A 26046-nucleotide genomic window follows, 5' to 3' on the forward strand; every position below is an offset into this window, starting at 1 on the left:
GTGTCCATATGTTTTGACCATGGCAGTTTACAATCTAGTGTTACTAAGTAGTTTAGTCATCTCAACTTGCTCAATTTCCACATGAATTATTACAATATTTAGTTGAGTTTTAGGGTTTAGTGAGTGTTTGGTTCCAAATGCAATGATTTAGGTTTTAGAAATATTTAGGGCTAACTTATTACTTGCCACCCACTCTGAAACTAACTGCAGCTCTTTGTTGAGTGTTGCAGTCATGTCAGTTGCTGCAGTAGCTGATGTGTATCGTGTTGAGTCATCCAGCATACATAGATACTCTGGCTTTACTCAAAGTCAGTGGCATGTCGTTAGTAAAAAATTGAAAAAAGCAATTGGTAGTGTTGGTAGAGGTGAGGTAGGAAGGTTTTAAGTCTCCCCAAGTTAAAATATCCACCCACCAGAAATGCTACCTCAGGGTGTGGGGTTTCTTATTTGTTTATGGCCCCGTACAGTTTGCTGAGGGCCAGAGTGGTGTTGGCTTGGGGTGGAATGTAGACAGCCAGGATGATTATGGATGAGAACTATCTTGGTAGATTAAAGGGTCTGCAGTTTACCATGAGGTACTCTATATCAGGTGAACAAAAGCTCCATTAAGGCACTGTTAACACTGATCCCAGAAGAAAGACACTCACTTAAATCCTGTCTTAAATCCTGTCTTTGTTTTAGTATGGTCAGGGAGTGAGTTGGGTGGGTTGTCTATGTTCGTTTCTCTATAATTTGGGATTTCTGTGTTAGGCCTAGTATGGTTCTCAATCAGAGGCAGCTGTCAATCGTTGTCCCTGATTGAGAATCATACTTAGGTAGCCTGGTTTCACTTTTGAGTTGTGGGTGTTTGTCTTCTGTGTCAGTGCTTGTTGCCACACGGGACTTTTTCGATTATTGTTTTTTTTCCCCCCAGTGTTCTGTTATGTATTGATTAAACATTATGGACACTTACCACTTACCACATTGGTCCTCCAATCCTTCTCGCTACTCCTCCTCAAAAGATGAGGACGAGATCCGTTACAGACACCCTGGGTTCCCAAGGTGACAGGCTTTTCTGTGGCTTGGGGACACATATGAGCACTTTAAGAGGAATTTCCTGGGAGACAGAATTAACTCAGACCTTTGCTGCTGCCATGCAATATTTAACTATATTTCATTGCTGGAGTCACATTATTTAAGACTGTTGGATCATTGTTCCAGGGGACTGCTGGAGGAGCTGAAATATTTAAGTGACCAAAAAAAGTTGTTTAGAAAGGAGACGACAGAGCCAGAAACCATCTGGTTAGTCAGTGGGTGTGTGTATGTGCTTATGTGCTGGCATGTATTCCTAGTACAGTATGTGCTCAGCATTATCTGTAATGAGATACGCAGCAATTTACCTTAATTACATTTGTTAAAAAACTGATTTGCGTATGTAGGTTCATTGATGTTTTGATTAGGCTCTTTGGCTGAATGATTATGGCAATTCAGTTGGTCCCTGCACTTACTATACTTTACACTAATTACCATACTGTAGCTTATCCTTAGTTTTAAGTTATAGTATGTACAGTCTGTACTAAAACTTAAATGAAAGGTAAGCTGCAGATAGCTTACCCCCTCATGTATTGCAACACATGAAAGAGTGACAGTACGCCTTTCTTAATACCTGGGAGACATTGGGTTAGTGTTTGTACTCCACTGTATGTGGGCAGAATTCCCTCAGTGCTGTTCAAATGTGAGCATCTTTTCAACTCTTCTTTTTCATCGAGAGGAACCCAGGCTTTTTCATCTTTCATCTGCTAGCCACAGGAGAGCCTCTCTGCTCTGCTTTCTTCTTAGTTAATGACTGGAGCGCCACTAATTTGTGACACATCAGAGTTTATCTCCACCTTCCCTTATTCAAATACTCTTAGATTTCTGTTATTATCAATTTATGGTTAGATCAGAATAGCCATCATAATTATTTGGTCTGTACAGAGAATTAAGTCAATGCCACAAGTCTAAATCCACATCTCCATCCATGGCTTAGGAATGGGCTGATTTAGCAAGCTAGCTACTGCAGGACATCAACACAAGCAGGCCAGAAACAGACACGTTTGTCTGACAATGATGACGTTTTGTTAAGAATGTGATTTGATTGGTGTGAAGCCAAATCCAAACTGTCCTTCGTCTGTGTTAATGATCCCTGTCTTATTGTGCTTGGAAGATGGGGGATGAGGGACAAGTAACAAAATATGCAGTGTGTTGGCACGTTCCATATCCATCTGATAGAGAGATAGATAGATGCAGAGCCCACCTACAGGTATGTGCCCGTCCATCTGTTCATCTTCTGTCCCCTTATTCTGCACCTGCACCTTTTTCCTTTCTCTCCACTCTTTTGTGCTTTCTCCTTTTGCCCACCCCTTTCACATTGTTCCCACCTTATCGTCCCTTTCCCAGTGCCCATCTTAAGACCTGTATCGAAAACAAATCCAACACACCCTTTTTCCACGTGTGTGTGTGTGTGTGTGTGCTTGTGTTTGTGTGTATGTGTCCTCTTCTTCTCTTTCCCTCTCTCTGATGTAATATATCTGTAGTCATCTTTAATCTTCCTGTCCCATTGTTCTCTATAGATCGCAGGTGAGTGGGAGCAGCCCCTGCAGAATGACAGCAACTGCCGAAGGTCCAAACAGCAACACTACAAACAATGAGCCTCTGTTTGATGTCAAGCATTCATCTGGTTCCTGCTCCTACAAATTGTAGCACTTGTGTGGGCTTAGAGAGAGAGAGAGAGAGAGAGAGAGAGAGAATCTCTCTTTTCCATCTATTCGTATGATGAGTAGCTCATGAATAGTTAATTTCATCATATACTTATGTTTTCATATACTGTAAAGAAAGGTGCTGTGACTAGCAAGCAGAGAACAAAACGGAAACCATTTATTCAATGGGTTTATAGGTCTACTTGAAGGACTGTAAACTTAATGGTACTGACAGAAGAACACCAGGGGCTGTTCTTCACTTCCACGGAGGGAGCATGACTTTGCCACCAGTGCCCTCCTCGTGTTCTCCAATCCACACAGTGATTTAGTGAGGAGTGCACTCTATATCCACTCACAGACCCAACAAGTGGCTCAACTGGAGATTGCATAGGAATCTGAAGGGCAGCCTCATGATTAATTCTCCATCATGGTTCTGTCTGTGTGAAACGATCTTCTGGCTATTTGCAACAGAAAGAGACCATTGTACAACTGACAAACACTGCTCATTTTTGGAAAATAAGAGGAGAATGAGTGAGATGTGACATGTTGATGGATGGTTGTGTGGAGGAGTGGGCCTTGGATATGGTAATATGGCCAGGAGATTTTCGATTCTTCTGATCAGAGCAGGAACAATGTGGGCCCTCTGTTCCTCTTTATTCCTGTATTCTAGATGCCCTTTGATCAGATAATTGCCCCTCAGACCTGGAGTTTGAAGGCCTGAGGGTCGCTGTGGCAACGTGGCTCGCCATCCTATGTTCCATTGAGTGGTCTTTAGTGGGCCCAGCTTGTGTGGGAAGGGGTGCTGTGTGTGCAGAAAGAAAAAGTGTGACATGCTCCACGGGGCACACTGGTCAGTTTATATAGGTGGTTGCTTATAAACTCAGCAAAAAAAGAAACGTCCTCTCACTGTCAACTGAGTTTATTTTCAGCAAACTTAACGTGTGTAAATATTTGTATGAACATAACAAGATTCAACAGCTGTAACATAAACTGAACAAGTTCCACAGGGTGACTAACAGACATGGAGTAATGTCTCCCTGAACAAAGGGGGGTGGTGTCAAAATCAAAAGTAACAGTCAGTATCTGGTGTGGCCACCAGCTGCATTAAGTACTGCAGTGCATCTCCTCCTCATGGACTGCACCAAATTTGCCAGTTCTTGCTGTGAGATTTTACCCCACTCTTCCACCAAGGCACCTGTAAGTTCCCGGACATTTCTGGGGGGAATGGCCCTAGCCCTCACCCTCCGATCCAACAGGTCCCAGACGTGCTCAATGGGATTGAGATTGGGGCTCTTTGCTGGCTATGGTAGAACACTGACATTCCTGCCTTGCAGAAAATGGCATTGTCATGCTGGAGGGTCATGTCAGGATGAGCCTGCAGGAAGGGTACCACATGAGGGAGGAGGATGTCTTCCCTGTAACACACAGCGTTGAGATTGCCTGCAATGACCATAAGCTCAGTCCGATGATTCTGTGACACACCGCCTCAGACCATGACGGACCCTCCACCTCCAAATCGATCCCGCACCAGTGTACAGGCCTCGATGTAACGCTCATTCCTTCGATGATAAACGCAAAAAAAATGTTCACCTTAATTTAACCAGGTAGGCTAGTTGAGAACAAGTTCTGATTTGCAACTGCGACCTGGCCAAGATAAAGCAAAGCAGTGTGACACAGACAACTACACCTACCCATCACCCCTGGTGAGACAAAACCTTGACTCGTCAGTGAAGAGCACTTTTTGCCAGTCCTGTCTGGTCCAGCGACGGTGGATTTGTGCCCATAGGCGACATTGTTGCTGGTGATGTCTGGTGAGGACCTGCCTTACAACAGGCCTATAAGCCCTCAGTCCAGCCTCTGTCTGCAATAGGCTGAGAGTCTGAGCACTGATGGAGGGATTGGGCGTTTCTAGTGTAACTCGGGCAGTTGTTGTTGCCATCCTGTACCTGTCCCGCAGGTGTGATTTTTGGATGTACCGATCCTGTGCAGATGTTGTTACACGTGGTCTGCCACTGCAAGGACGATCAGCTGTCCGTCTTGTCTCCCTGTAGTGCTGTCTTAGGCGTCTCAGTGTTGCTTTATTGCCTTGGCCACATTTGCAGTCCTCATGCCTCTTTGCCTAAGGCACGTTCACACAGATGGGCAGGGACCCTGGGCATCTTTCTTTTGGTGTTTTACAGAGTCAGTAGAAAGGCCTCTTTAGTGTCCTAAGTTTTCATAACTGTGACCTTCATTTCCTACCATCTGTAAGCTGTTAGTGTCTTAACGACCGTTCCACGGGTGCATGTTCATTAATTGTTTATGGTTCATTGAACAAGCATGGGAAACCGTGTTTAAACCCTTTACAATGAAGATCTGTGAAGTTATTTGGATTTTTACTAATGATCTTTGAAATACAGGGTCCTGAAAAGGGGACGTTTTATTTTTTTGCTGAGTTTATATGTCCTGTTTCACTGTATGTACAAGTGGGTAACCTGTACAAGTGTAAGGTTTGAAATGTGTATTTTGCATATGCCAACTCCCCCTGAGACGCTCTTAGAGAGTGGGGTCACGACCATGGTGAAAGTTAGATCTGTATGTGGTAACAATACAGTTTCATATTTAAAGTAAAGATAGGACAGTCTTGGGCAGAGTCTGTTGCATGAGTAGATTCCTTCAGCCTCTGGAGATTTGCTGAAAGTCACACAGAGGGACGTGTGTGTGTGTGTGTGTGTGTGTGTGTGTGTGTGTGTGTGTGTGTGTGTGTGTGTGTGTGTGTGTGTGTGTGTGTGTGTGTGTGTGTGTGTGTGTGTGTGTGTGTGTGTGTGTGTTTTGCACAGAGAAAAGCCCTGCTCTGAGTTGAATTGGTCTCTACTATGCTGTGCAAATATTTCATCTGTGTTGCTAAGCTAATGCCCCACTACACACTATGCAATGGCTCCCAGATGCAGAATGACACAATCACTCAAGCTATCAACTTGTTTTACAGCAGTGATCCGATTACACCCTACACATTGCACCATACTAGATATTTTCTCTTGCTCTCTCTCCCCCTCATCATTTCTGTTTAGTGTTTGCACACACTCTTTCTCGTTCTTTCTTTCTGTCTCTCTCTCTCGTGGACCGTGCAGGTGTAATGAATGAAAATATGTTCACCATTCATATTGGTGTGGCGCACACACACACACAAACACACGCATACACACACACACACACAAACACACGCATACACACACACACACACAAACACACGCATACACACACACACAAACACACGCATACACACACACACACACACAAACACACACATACACACACACACACAAACACACGCATACACACACACACACACAAACACACGCATACACACACACACACACACACACAGACAAACACACGGTATAGTAGGGAAGTGTTGCAGGCTTACTAGGCTGTTGGTTTTTAAAGGTTGGTATTGTCGGGTTTTCCGCTTTGACTTGTTGTGACTTGTTTTGAATTCCTTTTTTAAAAATCCCTTAGTGACATGCCTCAATTGCGAAATACAATTTGGAATTCCTGAAATGATTGTATCTAGTATAGACTAAAAGCACAGGTCAGTGGTGGCTTTCAACATTACACTTTCAAATGTTTCCTGATCTGATCATGTACAATTTTGAACATGAGACCATCTTTGTGTGTGTAGGTAATTTGGGGATATAACAGGTGATTTCTGTGAGTAACTCATCCAACCGTCTGTTGTAAAATAATGTCTTCTTTGCTGCGGGCTGATTTGGGTATAATCCAAAACGCTATTATGGAAAAACGAATTATGCTTATTCTTCCATAATACTTTCCTTTGCTGTTAGATTTAGATCTGCCTCAACACAAAGACTATTTCTTCCTAAAATGCTATGGAAAATGACCAAGAGGTAATATGAATCTCCAATTATGCACACATATCAACACAGTAGTACAGAAGTTTCTGAAATAGGACATTGTTTATTGAACACAACAAAGCATGTTTGACATGGGCATGAGTGGTCCGCTCTAACATCCAGCAATCTTGTTTATAAAGTTTCATAAAACTCCTGGTATAATAGTACAAATGATTAATAATATAACAACACGTATAACAGTAATAATAATACAATTATTTTTATGAAACAACATTCCTATCAACTCTCCCACCTCTCAATAAATGTATATTTCACTGAGTGGTGGCACTGGAATGGTTGTAAGCTTTGTCTTCTACAAACTTCAGTCGGAAGTCCGCAGTCAAACGTTTTAGACCATACGAGGATGATGCTTATGCTTATGTTTTGAAGTAGTGACATTTTATTATTTTCTTAAAAGCACTTTGGAAGTCCTTGTTGAAGTATGCGTAAATTATGGGATTCAGTAGGGAGTTGGAATACCCGAGCCAGTTAATGACGTCCTCGAGCCACTTTGGCATTTGGCACGACTGGCAAAAGGGCATTACCAGGGCAACGATAAAGAAAGGCAACCAGCAAAATATAAAAGTGCCCATAATGATACCCAGCGTCTTTACCGTTTTGCGCTCTCTGGCCATGGCCATCTTTCTCTTTGCCTCCATGTTCTTATCGTGTCTGCTCTCAAAGAGCGGTTCGGATTTGGGGGTGTTGGGGAGTGGCAGGTTGTTTTTCGAGTTGCTGTGAACCTCGATGATCTCCAGCGACTCGCCGTCCTCCGCGTGCTTGACCGCGCCGTTTATGCATAGGGTCGGTTTGGGCTTCACGCTCCTCTTCCAGCTTTTACTCGGGTCCCCATTGGTCCTCTTGTGGAAAAGAGTAGGGGACAGTCCCAAACAAGAATCAGACACTTTCTTTTTATCTGTTTTACGCACGGTTCTCCTGATTCTAAACCTCGCGGCTTTGAATATCCGCCCATATAAGACCAACATGAGTATCAACGGAATGTAGAACGCGCCAAATGTTGAGTAGATTGTGTACCATGGGTCTCGACTAATAATGCATTGCTCGGGGTTTGCTATGTCCTCCGCCTTACTACTCGGCTGGGAACGCATGATCAACATGGGTGGAACAGAGATAGAGAACCCGACAAACCAGGTCACACTGATCAGAACCGCCGCTCTTCTGGGCGTCCTCTTCTTCATATACTCTATGGGTTCGGTAATGGCCCAGTACCTGTCCAAGGCGATGGCGCACAGGTGCAGAATGGATGATGTACAACATAACACATCTAAAGAGATAAAAATATCACACGGTACCTGTCCGAGAGCCCACCTGTTTAAGACTTGGTAAAGGGCAGCCATTGGCAACACCAGAACCGATACCATCAAGTCAGTCACGGCCAGAGACCCGATCAGATAGTTCCCTACATTCTGAAGATTTCTCTCCAGGGCGATAGCTGCAACCACACACGCGTTACCAAATACGGCACAGAGAATGAGCGCAGCCAGGAGAAAGGACGGGAAGATTTGGGAACTTAATTTCACCTCCTCGGAATTAGCTGTCGAGGTTTCGTTTTGAAAATCAAATAGAAACCATGCGGCCGTCGAGTTGTTTCTTTCCTCCATGTTGATGAAAAAGGAAGCGCTCCTCAGTGACATTGTGTCATCTCCCGTGCCCAATAGAGCTCCACCCTTGGAGAGCGCGTTGTGATCTACAGCTGGACTCCGCGCTGCGCGCTCAGTATGCACTCTGTGCCGGTTGGTGACGACTGACGAGGGGGTTCATTTATACCAGTGATGGAAAATACGTCAGTTGGCTGTGAGATTGAAAGAGAGATGTTCTGTCCACACCAACAGTTGGGCTCTCTGAGAGAGTGCGCGCAGTGAGATGCAGGTGCTATCATCCCTTTACCAACAGGATTTGATAGAGCACTAATAACAATTAATTGGCATAGACACACACACACACACACACACACACACACACACACACACACACACACTCGTTTTCAACGTTTTTACTTGTATGATGCATTTATTATTCATTGTTTAGATCTGAGCAATAGCCTAAATTATTATAGAAAACCACAGCTGTAACGGAAACCATAGGACTATGCCTGTCCTTTCTCAATTACGAAAATATTACAAACGAATCTGCCATTGCTGTTCTTGCTTAAAAACAATATATGGAATTTATTGAAGTTATTTCTCAGATCAGCACCATGGACAGCGTACCTCGCTGTGACCAGGTCTGATGCTGCCACCTGGCGTAGACCTACATGGCAGAGTGGATTACTTGTGAAGTTTGGTGCATCTGACGCTCCGTAACAAAAAGAAGTGACGTCATTGTCCTCTAACTTTCGGACAAACGTTTCTTCTATTAAATTGTTAATTAATCGTTTCGAAGGGAACGCATAGGAATTTGGAAATCCCAGGTAGGATATGTTACTTTTCAGTATGGCAATTGTTTCAAAAGCCATCGTCATAAACATTTGCATTTGTCAAAAAGAATGAACAGAAATGTTGAACTAGGAGCCCACCGCCTCACGAGAGGAGAGGAGTTTCGTTTTTAGATTTTTGCTTGCTAGATTTAGCTCAGCTGGCATGGCTAGTTTTGTATTTCACGCTATTAATAATAATCATTGACATTTGAATGTTGCCTTTTTTATTGATTTTTTTTAAATTTACGTAGCAAATAAAGGCTATCTAAATAAAGCCTGTTTATTAGCTGTTATATCATGAAATTGGCGTGACGCTGCTGTATAGGGCTATGGCCATGCACGGTTAGAGGAACTGCATCCATGACCAAGGTTGAGTAGATAGGCCTACTGTCTCAATTTTGACTCTTAGTTGAAATGTTGTCAGTTATGTTAAAACGAAGGCTGTAAACGAATATAGGTACACATACAGTAAGCCTTTTTTCAGCAGTTTTTCTGAAAACCCAAGAGTCATTATCACATGGATCATATTGTGATTCAACCTTATTTGGGTTCATCTTCTAACAGTGCTTCAGAAAAATTCCCATTAGCCTTATCACCTGTGCTGAATGCATATCACATGTTGTGGTATCCTCTCCATGAGAGGAAATACATGCTCCCTGCCTATTTGTCTGTGTGTTGGCATTTAGCCTACTGTGCCCTCTTTTTCATTGATTCTGTGGCAGATGAGAACAGCAGACATCGGTCTCTATGGACAACCCAGGGGCGGTGGCTATGCTCCGCTGCAGGAAGTGTCGTAAAGGCTTTGTAGACACAACATGCCTGCATCCGGTGAGTGACGGGGTTACTTTTCCAGCTAGTATAGTGTATGTAAAGCACATAGGAAAGCAGGGGTCGGCAACACATTTTATTTTGCCCCCCAATGTTTTTAGAAAAAAAAAAAAAATATATATATATATATATATATATATATATATATATAAAAAAATACTAAAACCACCAGGAATTCAACTAAAAGTCTGTTCCCAAGTGTTCCCACAAATACAAGTTTCTCAATGTAATCAAGGTATGAAAGGATTGTTATTTTCAAATTCCATCTCTTTTTGAGTTTAGTTGTCAATATGCACTGTACAAGTTATCTTAATTATGTTCACCATCCTCTCTGACAAAAATCGGCCCATGGCTGAATCTAGTTTCCTGCCCCTGATGTAAAGTCTCTCAGTGGTAGGTGAGAAAATAGAGTAGCACGTGTCTCTAGCATTTTATTAGCATCCCCATTAGTCGCTGCTAACACAGCAGCTACTCTTCCTGGGGTCCACACAAAGCACAAAACATGAAATGCTACAAAACATCAATAGACAATAACAACTCAAGGACATAACTACACGCATTTAAAATAAGTATGTACACTTTCATACACTAAGGCTACTGTACATCTGTAACGATTTTCGTTGGTGGAAGGAGAGGAGGACCAAAGTGCAGCGTGGTACGTATCCATAATACTTTTCATCCAGAATGAATACACAAACAAAAACAACAAAACGATAAACAAACAGTTCTGACAGGTGCAACAAACACGAACCAGAAAAAAATAACTACCCACAAATCATAGTGGGAAAACAGGCTGCCTAAGTCTGGTTCTCAATCAGAGGCAGCTGTCAATCGTTGTCTCTGATTGAGAACCATACTTAGGCAGCCTGTTTTCCCACTATGGGTTGTGGGTAGTTGTTTTCTGTCTTTGTATTCTGTACCAGACAGAACTGTTTCGGTCTCGTTCATTCTCTTTAGTTGTTTTTGTCATTCTGTGTTCAGTTAATTTCATTAAATTGACGATGAACACTTACCACGCTGCGTGTTGGTCCTATGATTCCTATTCCTCATCATCAGACAAGGAGGAGACATTTACGCCGGCACATACATTTCACTATTCTGCTTATGTGAAATAAACAAAACCGTGCATCAGACGGTGTTTCACCATAGGTCCTTCACTCCTGTTGAGTTCATAAAAGGAAAAGAGCAATGTTTCTTCAGTAGGGAGAGCCAGGCTGGTGTTATACCATATGGTTAGGAGTTGACCGGGTCTGTACTGGGTAAAGATGGTAGTTTATCTCCCTACAGATAGTGCCTGATGATGACACAACGGCAGCAGGTACATGCAGCGTCTGGCACATGAACGTTGATACACTGCCAGAGTGGATACTGACATCAGTTCACCAGGTACGGCTTTGTCTTTGTACAGGTGTGTGCTAGTGTTTGATTTGCACTGTGTTCTTTTGTAACTTTTGGATAAAAATTTGAGACAAGCCTATCAGTTCTTTCTGTTCTAATGTCCTCTTTCTGTAGGCCCAGTGGACAGTGGGGAAGCTGAACTGTGGGAACTGTGGTGCTCGCCTGGGTGGCTTCAACTTTCTCAACAACACCAAATGCCCCTGTGGTCAGGAGTGCACCGTGCACCTTAGCAAGAGTCGGGTCGACCAGGACCACAAACGCTACCTTCATGTGGTCAGTCCGCAGACGACGAGAGGTAGGGGAGGACCGGGCTGCCTGAAGGGCGAGCCGGTGGGTTCTCACAGTGAGCAGTACAGGTCAGAAGTCGGGGAGGACTTTCTGGTTGGCTCACAGCTCTGCTGTACTTCTGTGTCCCGCCTTAACGCTGAGAGCCGACCAATCACAACACACCCAGATGCCTTTTTCCAGTTGGCTGACATCAGAGCCACCCAATCAGTTCCATTGAGCTCCCCCAGCATTGTTTCTCATACGAAGTTTGGTGCGAGGGGCAGGTTGGAACCCTCCTGTAGCTCTGGCTCCCAGACTGGCCCTGTTGAAGTGACTGAGGGAGAGGTGAGGACTGGGACAGAGCAGCTGCCCTATTCACCTGTTGTGTCCTACACCCCTCATCTATTTGCAACTAGTATTATTAGGTCACCTACCTGCCTATCACGTCTGACTAGAGAGGCCCCTGGTTCTCGTCTTCTCTCCCTGAGAGGGCCAGGTGTCTCCCACATCCCTGGAGAGCAGGAGGAGGCCGTGGAGGAGGAGAGAAGGGGAACCCCCACAGAGCTCCAGGCCCAGGTAGTAGCCAACAATGCTTCTCCAGCCATACAAAGGTTCAGCAAGAAAGAGAAGAACCGGCTGAAGAGCCAGAGGAGGAAACAGAGGAAGAAAGAGCGCTGGCTCCACTCCCAGGAACAGGTGAGAATTGGTCATGGCCTCAATTGAGATCTGACGGTTATTTACAGGTAGAGAGAAAGAGACACTTGCTTTGGCAATGTTAAAATATGTTTCCCATGCCAATAAAGCCATTGAATTGAGATAAGTGCCGGTAAAAGACATCTGGCTGTAACAGAAATGTCTAATGGAGTTATGCATGTAATGGTAAGTCAAACATTCATACAGTTTTGTTTGTCCAGTATTTTAGTTACATTGCATTTTTGTAAAATTATTCTTGACCATTTTGTGGAGCTTACAAGACGACCACAGTGGAGTCCCTGTGGTTGTTAGTCTGACACTGTTTACCACAAGCAGTTAAATTGGGGCAAAAAACTATTTAGTCAGCCACCAATTGTGCAAGTTCTCCCACTTAAAAAGATGAGAGGCCTGTAATTTTCATCATAGGTACACTTCAACTATGACAGACCAAATGAGAAAAAAAATCCAGAAAATCACATTGCAGGATTTTTAATTTATTTATTTGCAAATTATGGTGGAAAATAAGTATTTGGTCAATAACAAACAAGCAAGATTTCTGGCTCTCACAGACCTGTAACTTCTTCTTTAACTTCTTCTCTCTGTCCTCCACTAGTTACCTGTAAATGGCACCTGTTTGAACTTGTTATCAGTATAAAAGACACCTGTCCACAACCTCAAACAGTCACACTCCAAACTCCACTATGGCGAAGACCAAAGAGCTGTCAAAGGACACCAGAAACAAAATTGTAGACCTGCACCAGGCTGGGAAGACTGAATCTGCAATAGGTAAGCAGCTTGGTTTGAAGAAATCAACTGTGGGAGCAATTATTAGGAAATGGAAGACATACAAGACCACTGATAATCTCCCTCGATCTGGGGCTCCACGCAAGATCTCACCCCGTGGGGTCAAAATGATCACAAGAACAGTGAGCAAAAAATCCCAGAACCACACGGGGGGACCTAGTGAATGACCTGCAGAGAGCTGGGACCAAAGTAACAAAGCCTACCATCAGTAACACACTACGCCGCCAGGGACTCAAATCCTGCAGTGCCAAACGTGTCCCCCTGCTTAAGCCAGTACATGTCCATGCCCGTCTGAAGTTTGCTAGAGAGCATTTGGATGATCTAGAAGAAGATTGGGAGAATGTCATATGGTCAGATGAAACCAAAATATAACTTTTTGGTAAAAACTCAACTCGTCGTGTTTTGAGTTGCATCCAAAGAACACCATACCTACTGTGAAGCATGGGGGTGGAAACATCATGCTTTGGGGCTGTTTTTCTGCAAAGGGACCAGGACGACTGATCCGTGTAAAGGAAAGAATGAATGGGGCCATGTATCGTGAGATTTTGAGTGAAAACCTCCTTCCATCAGCAAGGGCATTGAAGATGAAACGTGGCTGGGTCTTTCAGCATGACAATGAACCCAAACACACCGCCCGGGCAATGAGGGAGTGGCTTCGTAAGAAGCATTTCAAGGTCCTGGAGTGGCCTAGCCAGTCTCCAGATCTCAACCCCATAGAAAATCTTTGGAGGGAGTTGAAAGTCCGTGTTGCCCAGCAACAGCCCCAAAACATCACTGCTCTAAAGGAGATCTGCATGGAGGAATGGGCCAAAATACCAGCAACAGTGTGTGAAAACCTTGTGAAGACTTTGACCTCTGTCATTGACAACAAAGGGTATATAACAAAGTATTGAGAAACTTTTGTTATTGACCAAATACTTATTTTCCACCAAATAAATAAATTCATTAAAAATCCTACAATGTGATTTTTCTGGATTTTTTTTCTCCTCATTTTGTCTGTCATAGTTGAAGTGTACCTATGATGAAAATTACAGGCCTCTCATCTTTTTAAGTGGGAGAACTTGCACAATTGGTGGCTGACTAAATACTTTTTTGCCCCACCGTACATGTATGACACACATTTCAAAGTCCTTCACCTTACTTTGACCGTGTCTGGAAGGGGGGAAGTTATATCTTGCCTTTGATAACGTAGTCGCCCATCAGCTAAGCAAACACAAACACAGAAGATTAGTGAGTTGTGTGTTGCCTGCCAGGTGGGTGACTACATTTCCCTGTGTTGTCAGCAGTAGCAGAGAGATTGTTGGTTGACAGTGGCCAGTGTGGACCTACAGTGTATATGATTGAGAGACACTTACAGTACTGTGGAGTGTGGACTACATGTACTGTGCTTGTTCTAGTCTAACTGACCGTAGAAAAGAACAACTCCATGTCATTCTCTTGTGGATGAACCCATATTATAGGTTGATTTATGTGGTTTGATAAAGTTGGCTAATCTTGTGCCAAGATCAGTTTAATTGTTTTTGGTTGATAGCTTGTAAACTCAAGCCCTTCCACGAACCACTCTCGTCATGGTTACAGTCGGTCTCTGTTTTATGGGTATCTGAATTGGGGTGACTAGTGCATGTCAACAAGCCGTCCATTCTCCCCAAACCATAGACTCTATTGCCGGTCAGTAATCTCTCACAATGACACTCAACGGGCTGATTGGAGTGCTCTCATATCATATGTGAGCATCATGAACGAAGAGATGTAAAAAGCAACAAATGGGCCAAATGTCCCCTCCTGGGGCGGCAGGGTAGCCTAGTGGTTAGAGCGTTGGACTAGTAACCGGAAGGTTGCAAGTTCAAATCCCCGAGCTGACAAGGTACAAATCTGTCATTCTGCCCCTGAACAGGCAGTTAACCCACTGTTCCTAGGCCGTCATTGAAAATAATAATTTGTTCTTAACTGACTTGCCTAGTAAAATAAAATAAAAAAATTAAATTTAAAAAATCCGAAATTCAGAAGATGTAAGCTCCTGCGAAATTGTGATTTGTCCAAATGATCAGTGATGACAAATCAAAGTGCCAGAAACAAAGTTCCTCGCTAGTCGTTGCATCCCACAGTCTGTTGACAGACGCTATGATACCATTTATGACGTGCGTCTGTCCACAAGAGATTAGTAGTGTTACTGTTAGATATGATTTTCCATATTGCCTCACTATTATTTTATCTTATTGTATATAGAGTGTGACAGGGCTGCTAACAGACAGTGAGGAGGTGGACAGAGAGGGCTACACCTGTGCTGTGTGCCTGGATGTCTACTTCAGTCCCTATAGCTGTCACCCCTGTGGCCACATCTTCTGTGAGCCCTGCCTCCGCACGCTGGCCAAGAACCGGCCAGCCAACACCCCCTGTCCCCTCTGCCGCACCCTCATCTCACACACACTCTTCCAGAAAGGTGAGTTACGGCTTCAAATTATGGTGCATACTCCTCCCAATGGTTCTGTTATTGATAACAAATAGCTGTTTTCTCCATAGCTGTAAATAGTAAGAAGCCCTTTGAGAGATTTAACTAAATTGTTTAATTGCCTTTTGGTTTCAGAGCTCAACCAGACAGCTAAGACTTTTTTCCCGAAGGTCTACCACTCACGGAAACACAACTTTCAAAAAGCCAACTGTGCTAAATTGCCTCTTCCCAACTGCCCAAAACGTTTCCACATATTTTGGGGTAAGGTATATTGTGGATGTGTTGCTTACAATAGATATCTGATCATCTGTAACTCAGTTTGTCTTATTTTTGTGCAGTCGTGTAAGCTCTTATGCAACAAACATGTTATAATTCTCATGTAACTAATGAGTTTCTCACAAAGTCTCTTTTAGTTAACTAGCATGCCAAGCTTGAGCAGTCCTAAACCATAACCCATTATTGTACATGTGTACACTAGGGACTGTGTCTGCCTCCCTCTCTGACCCCAGTTTTCCTGTTTGTATCCCAGGGTACCAGGAGCAGGTGGCTCCAGGGAGGTGGTGGCACTTTGCCCCAGCAGGCTTCGCCCTGGATGCCCTGGACCTGGCCGACATGCGCGGCTGGTTTTTCGATATTGACCTGGTCATCATCTACATCCACTCTGTCAACTGGATACTGGCCCTGCTGGTTCTTTGCTTTCTAGCATACCTCTTCTTGTCTTGAGTGCTGTTTGTGTATTTAGCCAGTGATGGCTGACCTCTAAAAATGGTACAGCTGAGGTTTCTGGGTGATGTAGTATTGTGCCTAATAGTGCTTACTGCCAGGTAACTCACCTGTCACCTCCATATGTTAACTGGAATCATGAGCAGTCCTGAGTGGAACTGGAACTGTGAGGTGTTTTTTTGTTGCAGTTGGGGAGGTCATATATATAGAAATACCAGTACTCAAATGAAGTTGTGTAGATGGGCTTATTTCATATTTTGTGAGAGTTTTACATACAATCTTTTCACTGTAAATCCAAAATTGTTTTATGAGGGATATACGTGTAATAGAAGTGAAAACGGAAGATCAAAAATTATTATTGTTTAAAAAAAATCAGGTTAGGAAATGCACAGAGATCTATAATAATAGGCCTATTTTGATAAATGTATGACAAGTGGGCCCGCTCTGCAAGGACCCGCTCTGTCAAGGACTTCCCTCGGGTCATCAACATGAAGGTAGCATAATCACATACAGTACCAGCCAAAAGTTTAGGTTGATGAATGAATGTGTCATATCATATACAGTACCAGCCAAAAGTTTGGACACACTTACTCATTCCAGGGTTTTTCTTTATTTTGACTATATTCTACATTGTAGAATAATAGTGAAGGCGTCAACTAGGAAATAACATGTGGAATCATGTAGTAGAAAGCAAAAAAGTGTTAAACAAATCAAAATCTATTTTATATTTGAGATTCTTCAAAGTAGCCACCCTTTGCCTAGATGACAGCTTTGTACCCTCTTGGCATTCTCTCAACCAGCATCATGAGGTAGTCGCCTGGAATGTGTTTCAATTAACAGGTGTGCATTGTTAAAAGTTAATTTGTGGAATTTCTATCCTTCTCAATGTGTTTGAGGCAATCAGTTGTGTTGTGACAAGGTAAGGGTGGTATACAGAAGATAGCAAGTCCAAGTCCATATTATGGCAAGAACAGCTCAAATAAGCAAAGAGAAATGACAGTCCATCATTACTTTCAGACATGAAGGTCAGTCAATACGGAAATGTCAAGAACTTGAAAGTTTCTTCAAGTGCAGTTACAAAAACCATCAAGCACTATGATGAAACTGGCTCTCATGAGGACCACCACAGGAAAGGGAGACCCCGAGTTACCTCTGCTGCAGAGGATAAGTTCATTGGAGTTAACTGCACCTCAGAAATTGCAGCACAAATAAATGTTTCACACAGTTCAAGTAACAGACACATGTCAACATCAACTGGTCAGAGGAGAATGAGTAAATGAGGCCTTCGTGGTCGAATTTCTGCAAAGAAACCAATACTCAAGGACACTAATAAGAAGAAGAAGAGACTTGCTTGGGCCAAGAAACAAAACCAATGGACATTAGACCAGTGGAAATCTGTCCTTTGGTCTGATGAGTCCAAATGTGAGATTTTTGGTTGAACGGATTACCTCCGCATGTGTACTTCCCACTGTGAAGCATGGAGGAGGTGGTGTGGGTGTGCTTTGCCGGTGACACTGTCTGATTTGATTTAGAATTCAACGCACACTTAACCAGCATGGCTACCACAGCATTCTGCAGCGATACACTGTCCCATCTGGTTTGCGCTTAGGGGGACTAACATTTTTCAACAGGACAATGACCCAACACACCTCCAGGCTGTGTAAGGGCTATTTGACCAATAAGGAGAGTGATGGAGTGCTGCATCAGATGATCTGGCCTCCACAATCACCCAAACTCAACTCAATGGAGATGAGTTGGACTGCAGAGTGACGGAAAAGCAGCCAACAAGTGCTCAGCATATGTGGGAAGACTGTTGGAAAAGCATTCCAGGTGAAGCTGGTTGAGAGAATGCCAAGAGTGCGCAAAGCTGTCATCAAGGCAAAGGGTGGCTACTTTTAAATATATTTTGATTTGTTTAACACTTTTTTGGTTACTACATGATTCCATATGTGTTCTTTCATAGTTGTGATGTCTTCACTAGTATTCTACAATGTAGAAAATAGTACCAATAAAGGAAAACCCTTTAATGAGTAGGTGTGTCCAAACTTTTGATAATGTACATCTCATATAACTATAAACTTTTTATTCAATATGCACTACATGACCAAAAGTATGTGGATACCTGCTCGTCGAACATCTCATTGCAAAATCATGGGCATTAATATGGAGTTGCCCCTTGCTGCTATAACAGCTTCCACTCTTCTGGGAAGGCTTTCCTCTAGATGTTGGAACATTGCTGTTGGGTCAAGGGCGTTACTGAGGTCGGGTACTAATGTTGGGCAATTAGGCATAGCTCGCAGTTGGCGTTCCAATTCATCCCAATGGTGTTCTAAGGGGTTGAGGTCAGCTCTCTGTGCAGGCCAGTCAAGTTCTTCCACACCTATCTTGACAAACCATTTCTGTATGAGCCTCGGTTTGTGCACTGGGGCATTGTCGTGCTGAAACAGGAAAGGGACTTAAGTTGGATGCACAGAATTGTCTAGAATATCATTGTATGCTGCAGTGTTAAGATTTCCCTTCACTGGAACTAAGTTGCCTAGTCCAAACCATGAAAAACAGTCCCAGACCATTATTGCTTCACCAAACTTTACAGTTGGCACTATTCATTGGGGCTTTCTGCTGGCATCTGCCAAACCCAGATTTGTCAGAGGGACTGCCAGTAAAGTGTGATTCATTACTCCGGAGAACGAGTTTCCACTGCTCCAGAGTCCAATGATGGAGAGCTTTACACTACTCCAGCCAACGATTAGCATTGCACATGGTGATCTTAGGCTTGTGTGCAGCTGCTCAGCCATTGAAACACATTTCATGAACAGTTTTTCTGCTGGAGTTGCTTCCAGAGGCAGTTTGGAACTCGGTTGTGAGTGTTGCAACCCAGAACAGATGATTTTTACGCACTACACGCTTCAGCACTCGGCGGTCCCGTTCTGTGAGCTTCTGTGGCCTACCACTTCACAGCTGAGCTCTTGTTGCTCCTAGACGTTTCCACTTCACAATAACAGCACTTGACCGGGGCATCTCTAGCAGCGAAGAAATTGGACAAAATTACTTGTTGGAAAGGTGGCATCTCTATGAGGCGCTACATTGAAAGACCCTGAGCTCTTCTGTAAGGCCATTCTGCTGCCGATGTTTGTCTATGGAGATTTTATACACCTGTCAGCAACAGGTGTGTGTGAAATAGCCGAATCCACTGATTTGAAAGGGTGTCCACATACTTTTGTATATATAGTGTATTTTAGTACTGTTGCAATTTTGTGTGTTGCAGGGACTCATTGTAATATTTTGTCTTACCAGTGTGTCATTCAGTGTATTACCAATGATAGACATCTTATATACATTTTACAGAACAAATTGCCAAATCTCTGGTAAGTTATGTGTCAAATGTACAGTTTTCATTGGTTTGCAATTGTGGTGACAATAATACAATGGTTTGCTTGCAGCCAACAGTAGCCTGTATGTCTGTATTCTGTATCTCACATCGGTCGGGGAGGCTGTGATGTGCGTAAATTGATGACTTTGAGCATTCATATTCCTGCTGGTCTTTGAATGTGCTGTTGCTCATGCCAGATACGAATAATATTCGTAGATATTTGCGTTTATTCTCAATACTTTCCTGCGACAGACCCGCTTGCTTTGGAGTCGTCGACGCCTCAACAGTTAACGGGATGCCGGAGCAGTGACAAATGGTTGGCTCAGGCTCCCCATGAATTCGCTTCTCAGGTGAAAGCACGACAGAAGACCGTTCAGCCGCAGTTGGCCTTCTGCTGGGGTGAAGGTGACTCGCTACGCCGCTGAGGAGAGGGATGCAGAGAAGAAGCTGCGAGCCGTCCACTACTTGCTGTCGTCCTGCAAGCTGAACATACGAATATTATAGATAGGCTGGCCGTGGGATTTTATCAGTGACTGTGTATGCATGTGTTCTGCACCGAACGGGCGCATTAACCGCCCCAGATCCGCAGCGAACATTTTCCAGCTCGGCAAACCACCGCAGAGGGACCCCGAGCGCCGGGAGAGCACCGAGAGCGCGCGGAAAGCCCAGCGGGCCGTAGGCGACTGTAGGATGGTGAGATATGATCTATCGTGCATTATTGGTAAAAGCAATGGAGTCATTTCTGCCGTACTAGTATAAGAGCAGACACTATCCTATATATATTTTACCCACAACAAATTAAAATGCGCAACGCTAGATATTCTAAATGTAATTATCCAGAGACATTTTCTTACCAAGCTACATTTATCTGCCAACTAAGTCCTAGATGGGAGTCCAGGAGCCATAGAGAAATTAATTTAAGAATGTCCTTGAATGGTTTCTTAACGCTTTAAGGTGCGATAGACTAAATAATGTATGTTGCACTCAGAAGGGCATGCCACAAGGATAGCTACTACAATATTACACCAATGTGCCACAATTAGTAGTTGTGTGTATATATCTATGTATATATGTGTGTGTCTTTATAGTGCAATAGTGTTATTAAAGTTTAGGCCTATATTGGGCCCTTGAAAACCTATGGAGCTATGCATTGACTTGCTGAAAGGGGTTATGTGTACATGTTGCTTCTCAGACTGTCCAAGAATTCAACACTCTTGTGGCGCTGTACCGAGAACAGGTCATCTCTATTGGGGAGATTTCTGCCGATGGTCCCTCTTTACGGGCCGTGTTGCACCGTACCAGGACCAAAGGATGCGCTATGGCCCAAGCTGCCCATCAGAACCTCACCGTGATATCTGGGTCTGGGTAAGGATTCTGCGTCTACGATATACGGATAGGCTACAATTTAATGAATGTGATCTGTTGACATCTTCAGTCGTCACTGGAGCTGTCCACGGTGCTAGTGTGTCAATCCAAGCCCTGCTATTCGACAGGATAATTAAATACAGTAGCAGGTTTGGGTTCAATTCTATTTCAATTCAGAAAGTAAACCAAATTCCAATTCCACGTTTTACTAAAACCAATTAAAGAGAATTGATATTGGAATTTCAGTGTAGACTACTTCCTGAATTGACTGGAATTCAAATTAAATGTACCCCAAGCCTGTACAGTGGGCTACTTGGAATCTATGATACAGTCACTGGATGTGATAGGTTGATGTCTTCAATTGCCGCTGGAGCTGTCCTTGTTGCTAAGTGTAATCTACTCATAAATTATCTGCTCTTCCTTAGCCATTAAAGACCCCTCACACCTCCAGTCTCTTTAGAGCAAGGATGGGCAATTAGCGCCTGCGGTCCCCTTTAAGTGGGCCCATGGATCAACAAAATGTTACTTAGGGCCTTATCGACTGCATGTGTGGGTGGGTATGGATGTGGATATGCAGACCCCTAAGCCACTGTGACCCCCCATGATGAGTTCAGATTTTTTTGGTGGTCCACCTCTGCTTTAGAGCCAGTGGGTTTCACGAAGGGCTAGAATAGGAGCCAGTGATAAGATTTGAAACTGTCCATTCTCCTACTGTATGTGTATGTGTTGTAGGCCAGGGGATGGGGAGATCCACCCAGAGATCTGCCGGCTCTTCATCCAGCTGCAGTGCTGCCTGGAGATGTTCATCACGGAGATGCTCAAGTCCATGTGTCTATTGGGGGTACTGCAGCTCCACAGGAAAGGTGAAATACCAATCTCAACCAGCAGAGGGCAGAATAGTAGCTACAATATTTTGTATTTATTTTTTATTTCACCTTTATTTAACCAGGTAGGCTAATTGAGAACAAGTTCTCATTTGCAACTACGACCTGGCCAAGATAAAGCAAAGCAGTGTGACACAGACAACAACACAGAGTTACACATGGAGTAAACAATAAACAAGCCAATAACACAATAAACAAGCCAATAACACAATAAACAAGTCAATGACACAGTACAAAAAAGAATGTCTATATACAGTGCGTGCAAAAGGCATGAGGAGGTAGGCAATAAATAGGCCATAGGATCGAATAGTTACAATTTAGCAGATTAACACTGGAGTGATAAATGAGCAGATGATTATGTGCAGGTAGAGATACTGGTTGTGCAAAAGAGCAGAAAAGTAAATAAAATAAAAAACAGTATGGGGATGAGGTAGATAGATTGGGTGGGCTATTTACAGATGGACTATGTACAGCTGCAGCGATCGTTTAGCTGCTCAGATAGTTGTTGTTTAAAGTTGGTGAGGGAAATAAAAGTCTCAAACTTCAGCGATTTTTGCAATTCGTTCCAGTCACTGGCAGCAGAGAACTGGAAGGAAAGGCGGCCAAATGAGGTGTTGGCTTTGGGGATGATCAGTGAGATATACCTGCTGGAACGTGCTACGGGTGGGTGTTGTTATCATGACCAGTGAACTTAGATAAGGCGGAGCTTTACCTAGCATAGACTTATAGATGACCTGGAGCCAGTGGGTCTGGCAACGAATATGTAGCGAGGGCCAGCCGACTAAAGCATACAGGTCGCAGTGGTGGGTGGTATAAGGTGATTTGGTAACAAAACGGATGGCACTGTGATAGACTGCATCCAGTTTGCTGAGTAGAGTATTGGAAGCTATTTTTTAGATGACATCGCCGAAGTCAACGATCGGTAGGATAGTCAGTTTTACTAGGGTAAGTTTGGCGGCGTGAGTGAAGGAGGCTTTGTTGCGAAATAGAAAGCCAATTCTAGATTGGATTTTTGATTGGAGATGTTTAATATGAGTCTGGAAGGAGAGTTTACAGTCTAGCCAGGTATTTATAGTTGTCCACAAATTCTAAGTCGGAACCGTCCAGGGTGGTGATGCTAGTCGGGCGGGCGGGTGCGAGCAGCGAACGGTTGAAAAGCATGCATTTGGTTTTACTAGAGTTTAAGAGCAGTTGGAGGCCACGGAAGGAGTGTTGTATGGCATTGAAATATGCCATACAATATGAAATACATGGCATCACAGGTTACCCAGTATTATATGTTGATCATATCCCAGGAAAGGATTCATACCCGGAGCCCAGGCTGGACTTCAAGATGGATGAGAGTTCTGATGTACCCATCCTGGAGGAGCGCTCTTCCTCACCTGTGGACTACCAACACGAGTCCTGGCTGGTGTGCACCGATATTGAAAACATAGAGAGGTATAGTGTAATGCAATATGCTTACACACTCATGGTCTCTCATGGTCAACAGAAATCCCAGGCCACAGAGTACTGTTTAAGCCATACATGAATAGGATTATCAACAGCTTGGACATTACAAGTTATAGTAGACATTCATGTTTCAGTTTGTGTGTAGGCTTCCTCTGTGACCATGTAGAGGTGGTAAATGGATTTACCCATGATTCACCCTGTCTCCTCAGGGACATGCGAGAGATGAGAAACCTACTCAGCAAACTTAGGGAGACCATGCCTTTACCACTAAAAAACCAAGGTAAGTAGAATTTGTACTGCAAGAGTGTGTTAAATCATGAAAGATACACAAGATGGAAGGCACTGTACTGTACTCAGGTTCCTCTGTCTGTGTTGTCTAGATGACAGCAGTCTGCTGAATCTCACTCAATACCCGCTAGTCAGGCAGAGGAAGAGGCGCTTCTCTGGGTTCTGCTGCCTGGTGTCTGGCTGAGTCAGTCGGGTCCTGCAGGCAGCAGCAAGGGCAGCACACCAACCCTACACAACACCTTACATGTTATTACTGCCATTTGGGGAAGGAACTTTCTGATCAGTCTGTCTTTATTTTGTAATATGATTATATGTAGAAAAAGCTATTCAAATATAATGTTACAAACATGCATATTTTGCTATTATATTATTCAAGCTGTCTCTCTTTGTAGAAAAGGAGGACCCTTAGGTCTATAGACGAGCACAAACAGATGTGCCAAACTGATGCCACGAGAGATGCATTATGTTGGTAGACAGCTTTGCCTAATCTTTGCCTTCAGACATCTTCCTCAGAATGTCATTATATTTCTTCACTGTGCGATGCTTCTTTTGCAGTCTTCCATGAAAAGGAAATCTGTCTCCAACTTACTTTTTCCATCACAAGGGCTTTGCAATGCTCCATATCAAAAACACTTCTCATTTCATGTAAATACAGTATATAAATGGTGGTAAATGTTTTGTATGAAACTTTCTTTGAATAATGTAACTATAGATTATCTAAAGATTGAATGTCTAAATCGTTTGCTTTGATTTATTTTGATGTCTTGGCCGAAAGTGTACAGCATGAATATTGCTATTTGTACTGTGGTAGATGTGTAGTGTATAGATGTTGTGCTATAGATTGTTGTACGGCTGACAGTATGTATAGGCCATTTTATAATGTGAATAAACTTTTTGTATTTAAATAATCCTTTTTGTCTGGTTTATAGAGAGGCTCTGATCGGTTGTTTCTTGTTGGTTTCAGAGCCCACACATGATGTCCGCTTAAAGTATACTTCACATGAAGGAGACAAATGGACCTATTCGTTATAGTTGTGGGTACTTGCAAAGCTATAAACTTCCTCAATCACAACATGAAACTATTTTATATTTTATCAGTGTGACAGGAACTCAGTGTTCCACCCATGACCCCTCTTTCCACACTCAAGGGAGTGTCAGGGGTCAGAGTTGTAGAGACAATTTACAGCTGGTGAATGTTACTGGAATCTGGAATTTCCAGACACTTCTTCCAGTAAGGGGACAGGATGGAAGGTTGCGAAAGGAGGGTTTGGAACACTTGGGAACTTTGAACTTTGTGTTGCCATGGCTTACAGGCTGACTACACCGCTCACGTTGCGTGCGCGAGTGTTGCAAAATACATTTAGAAATCTATGTTATTCAATTATTGTACCCACACTGCTCGCGCGCACCAACGAGAGTCTGTGTTGCCAAGGGCTAAAATAGAAATCAGTTCTATTTGTGACGCAGATAGCACTGCAAGTCCTGCCTCTCCCATCTCCTCATTGGTAGGTACCCACGTTCCATCTCATTGGTTTTACCCACGTGGGTGACTGAAAGACGAACAAGGTCGGTGGCAGTAATGCACCTAATTTCTGAAAGTTGCCAATCACAATATAAAGTCCAGAGAAGAAATAGCCTGGAAGGAGGAGAGATGACTAGAAAGGATTCGGTTGACCGTTTTATGTGTGGATTAATTGTCGGAGTAGAGGACCTTGTGCATTTCAGGTAAAATAACAACTCAATGTTTATATCCCAGGACAAATTAGCTAGCAACAGCAATCTATCTAAATAGGACAAATTAGCTAGCAAGTGCACGCTAGCTAGCTAAATTTCCATACATTTTTAATGCTTTTCGACCTGTCCCCAAATTAATGTAATTGGTTCAGAGTTTGTTTTGATATTTTAATCTGCGTGTTGTGATCGTGTTTGGTGTGGGGGGACAAAATGAATGTATGCACGATGGTGCATGATGGTGCACGCGCACAGCCGGTTTGGGTTCCGTATTACAGTCTTCTACAGTCTTACAGTCTTTTTTTGTCTTATCTATTAGGCTCGGTTTGTGGCTGATGCAGGAAGGGGGTGTCTTCTTTGACAGACAAGTTAAATAACCAATCATTTGTGAGGGATATATGAAGTCATACCCATAGACATACATTGCCGTTCAAAAGTTTGGGGTCACTTAGAAATGTCCTTGTTTTTGAAAGAAAAGCTAATTTTTTGTCCATTAAAATAACATCAAATTGGTCAGAAATACAGTGTAGACATTGTCTATGTTGTAGAAAGAGGAGTGGGAGGCCCCAGTGCACAACTTAGCAAGAGGACAAGTACATTAGAGTGTCTAGGTTGAAAAACAGACGCCTCACAAGTCCTCAACTGGCAGCTTCATTAAATAGTACCAGCAAAACACCAGTCTAAACGTTAACAGTGAAGATGCGACTCCGGGATGCTGGACTTCCAGGCAGAGTTGCAAAGAAAAAG

General features: G+C 43.3%; 3 protein-coding genes across 3 annotated transcripts; 2 read left to right on the plus strand and 1 right to left on the minus strand.

Moving 5' to 3' along the window:
* Positions 1 to 6652: 6652 nt before the first annotated feature.
* Positions 6653 to 8353, minus strand: LOC115128889 (5-hydroxytryptamine receptor 1A-beta-like). The gene has a single exon (XM_029659028.1). It carries the CDS (start codon positions 8263 to 8265, stop codon positions 6988 to 6990), a length of 1278 nt encoding a protein of 425 aa, XP_029514888.1. The 5' UTR covers positions 8266 to 8353; the 3' UTR covers positions 6653 to 6987.
* A 593-nt stretch (positions 8354 to 8946) lies between these two features.
* rnf180b (ring finger protein 180b) lies at positions 8947 to 19658 on the plus strand. Its single transcript, XM_029659029.2, has 7 exons — positions 8947 to 9041; positions 9770 to 9875; positions 11163 to 11261; positions 11388 to 12236; positions 15264 to 15477; positions 15622 to 15747; positions 16016 to 19658. The coding sequence occupies exons 2-7, from the start codon at positions 9795 to 9797 to the stop codon at positions 16207 to 16209; spliced, it is 1563 nt and encodes a 520-aa protein (XP_029514889.1). The 5' UTR covers positions 8947 to 9041; positions 9770 to 9794; the 3' UTR covers positions 16210 to 19658.
* Positions 19659 to 19763: 105 nt separating this feature from the next.
* rgs7bpb (regulator of G protein signaling 7 binding protein b) lies at positions 19764 to 23908 on the plus strand. Its single transcript, XM_029651389.2, has 6 exons — positions 19764 to 20272; positions 20772 to 20944; positions 21677 to 21807; positions 23124 to 23268; positions 23490 to 23560; positions 23661 to 23908. Exons 1-6 carry the CDS (start codon positions 20123 to 20125, stop codon positions 23750 to 23752), a joined length of 762 nt encoding a protein of 253 aa, XP_029507249.1. The 5' UTR covers positions 19764 to 20122; the 3' UTR covers positions 23753 to 23908.
* The last annotated feature ends 2138 nt before the right edge of the window (positions 23909 to 26046 follow it).

This window comes from Oncorhynchus nerka, linkage group LG4 (genome assembly GCF_034236695.1).
Source record: "Oncorhynchus nerka isolate Pitt River linkage group LG4, Oner_Uvic_2.0, whole genome shotgun sequence".
Taxonomy (NCBI): Eukaryota; Metazoa; Chordata; class Actinopteri; order Salmoniformes; family Salmonidae; genus Oncorhynchus; species Oncorhynchus nerka.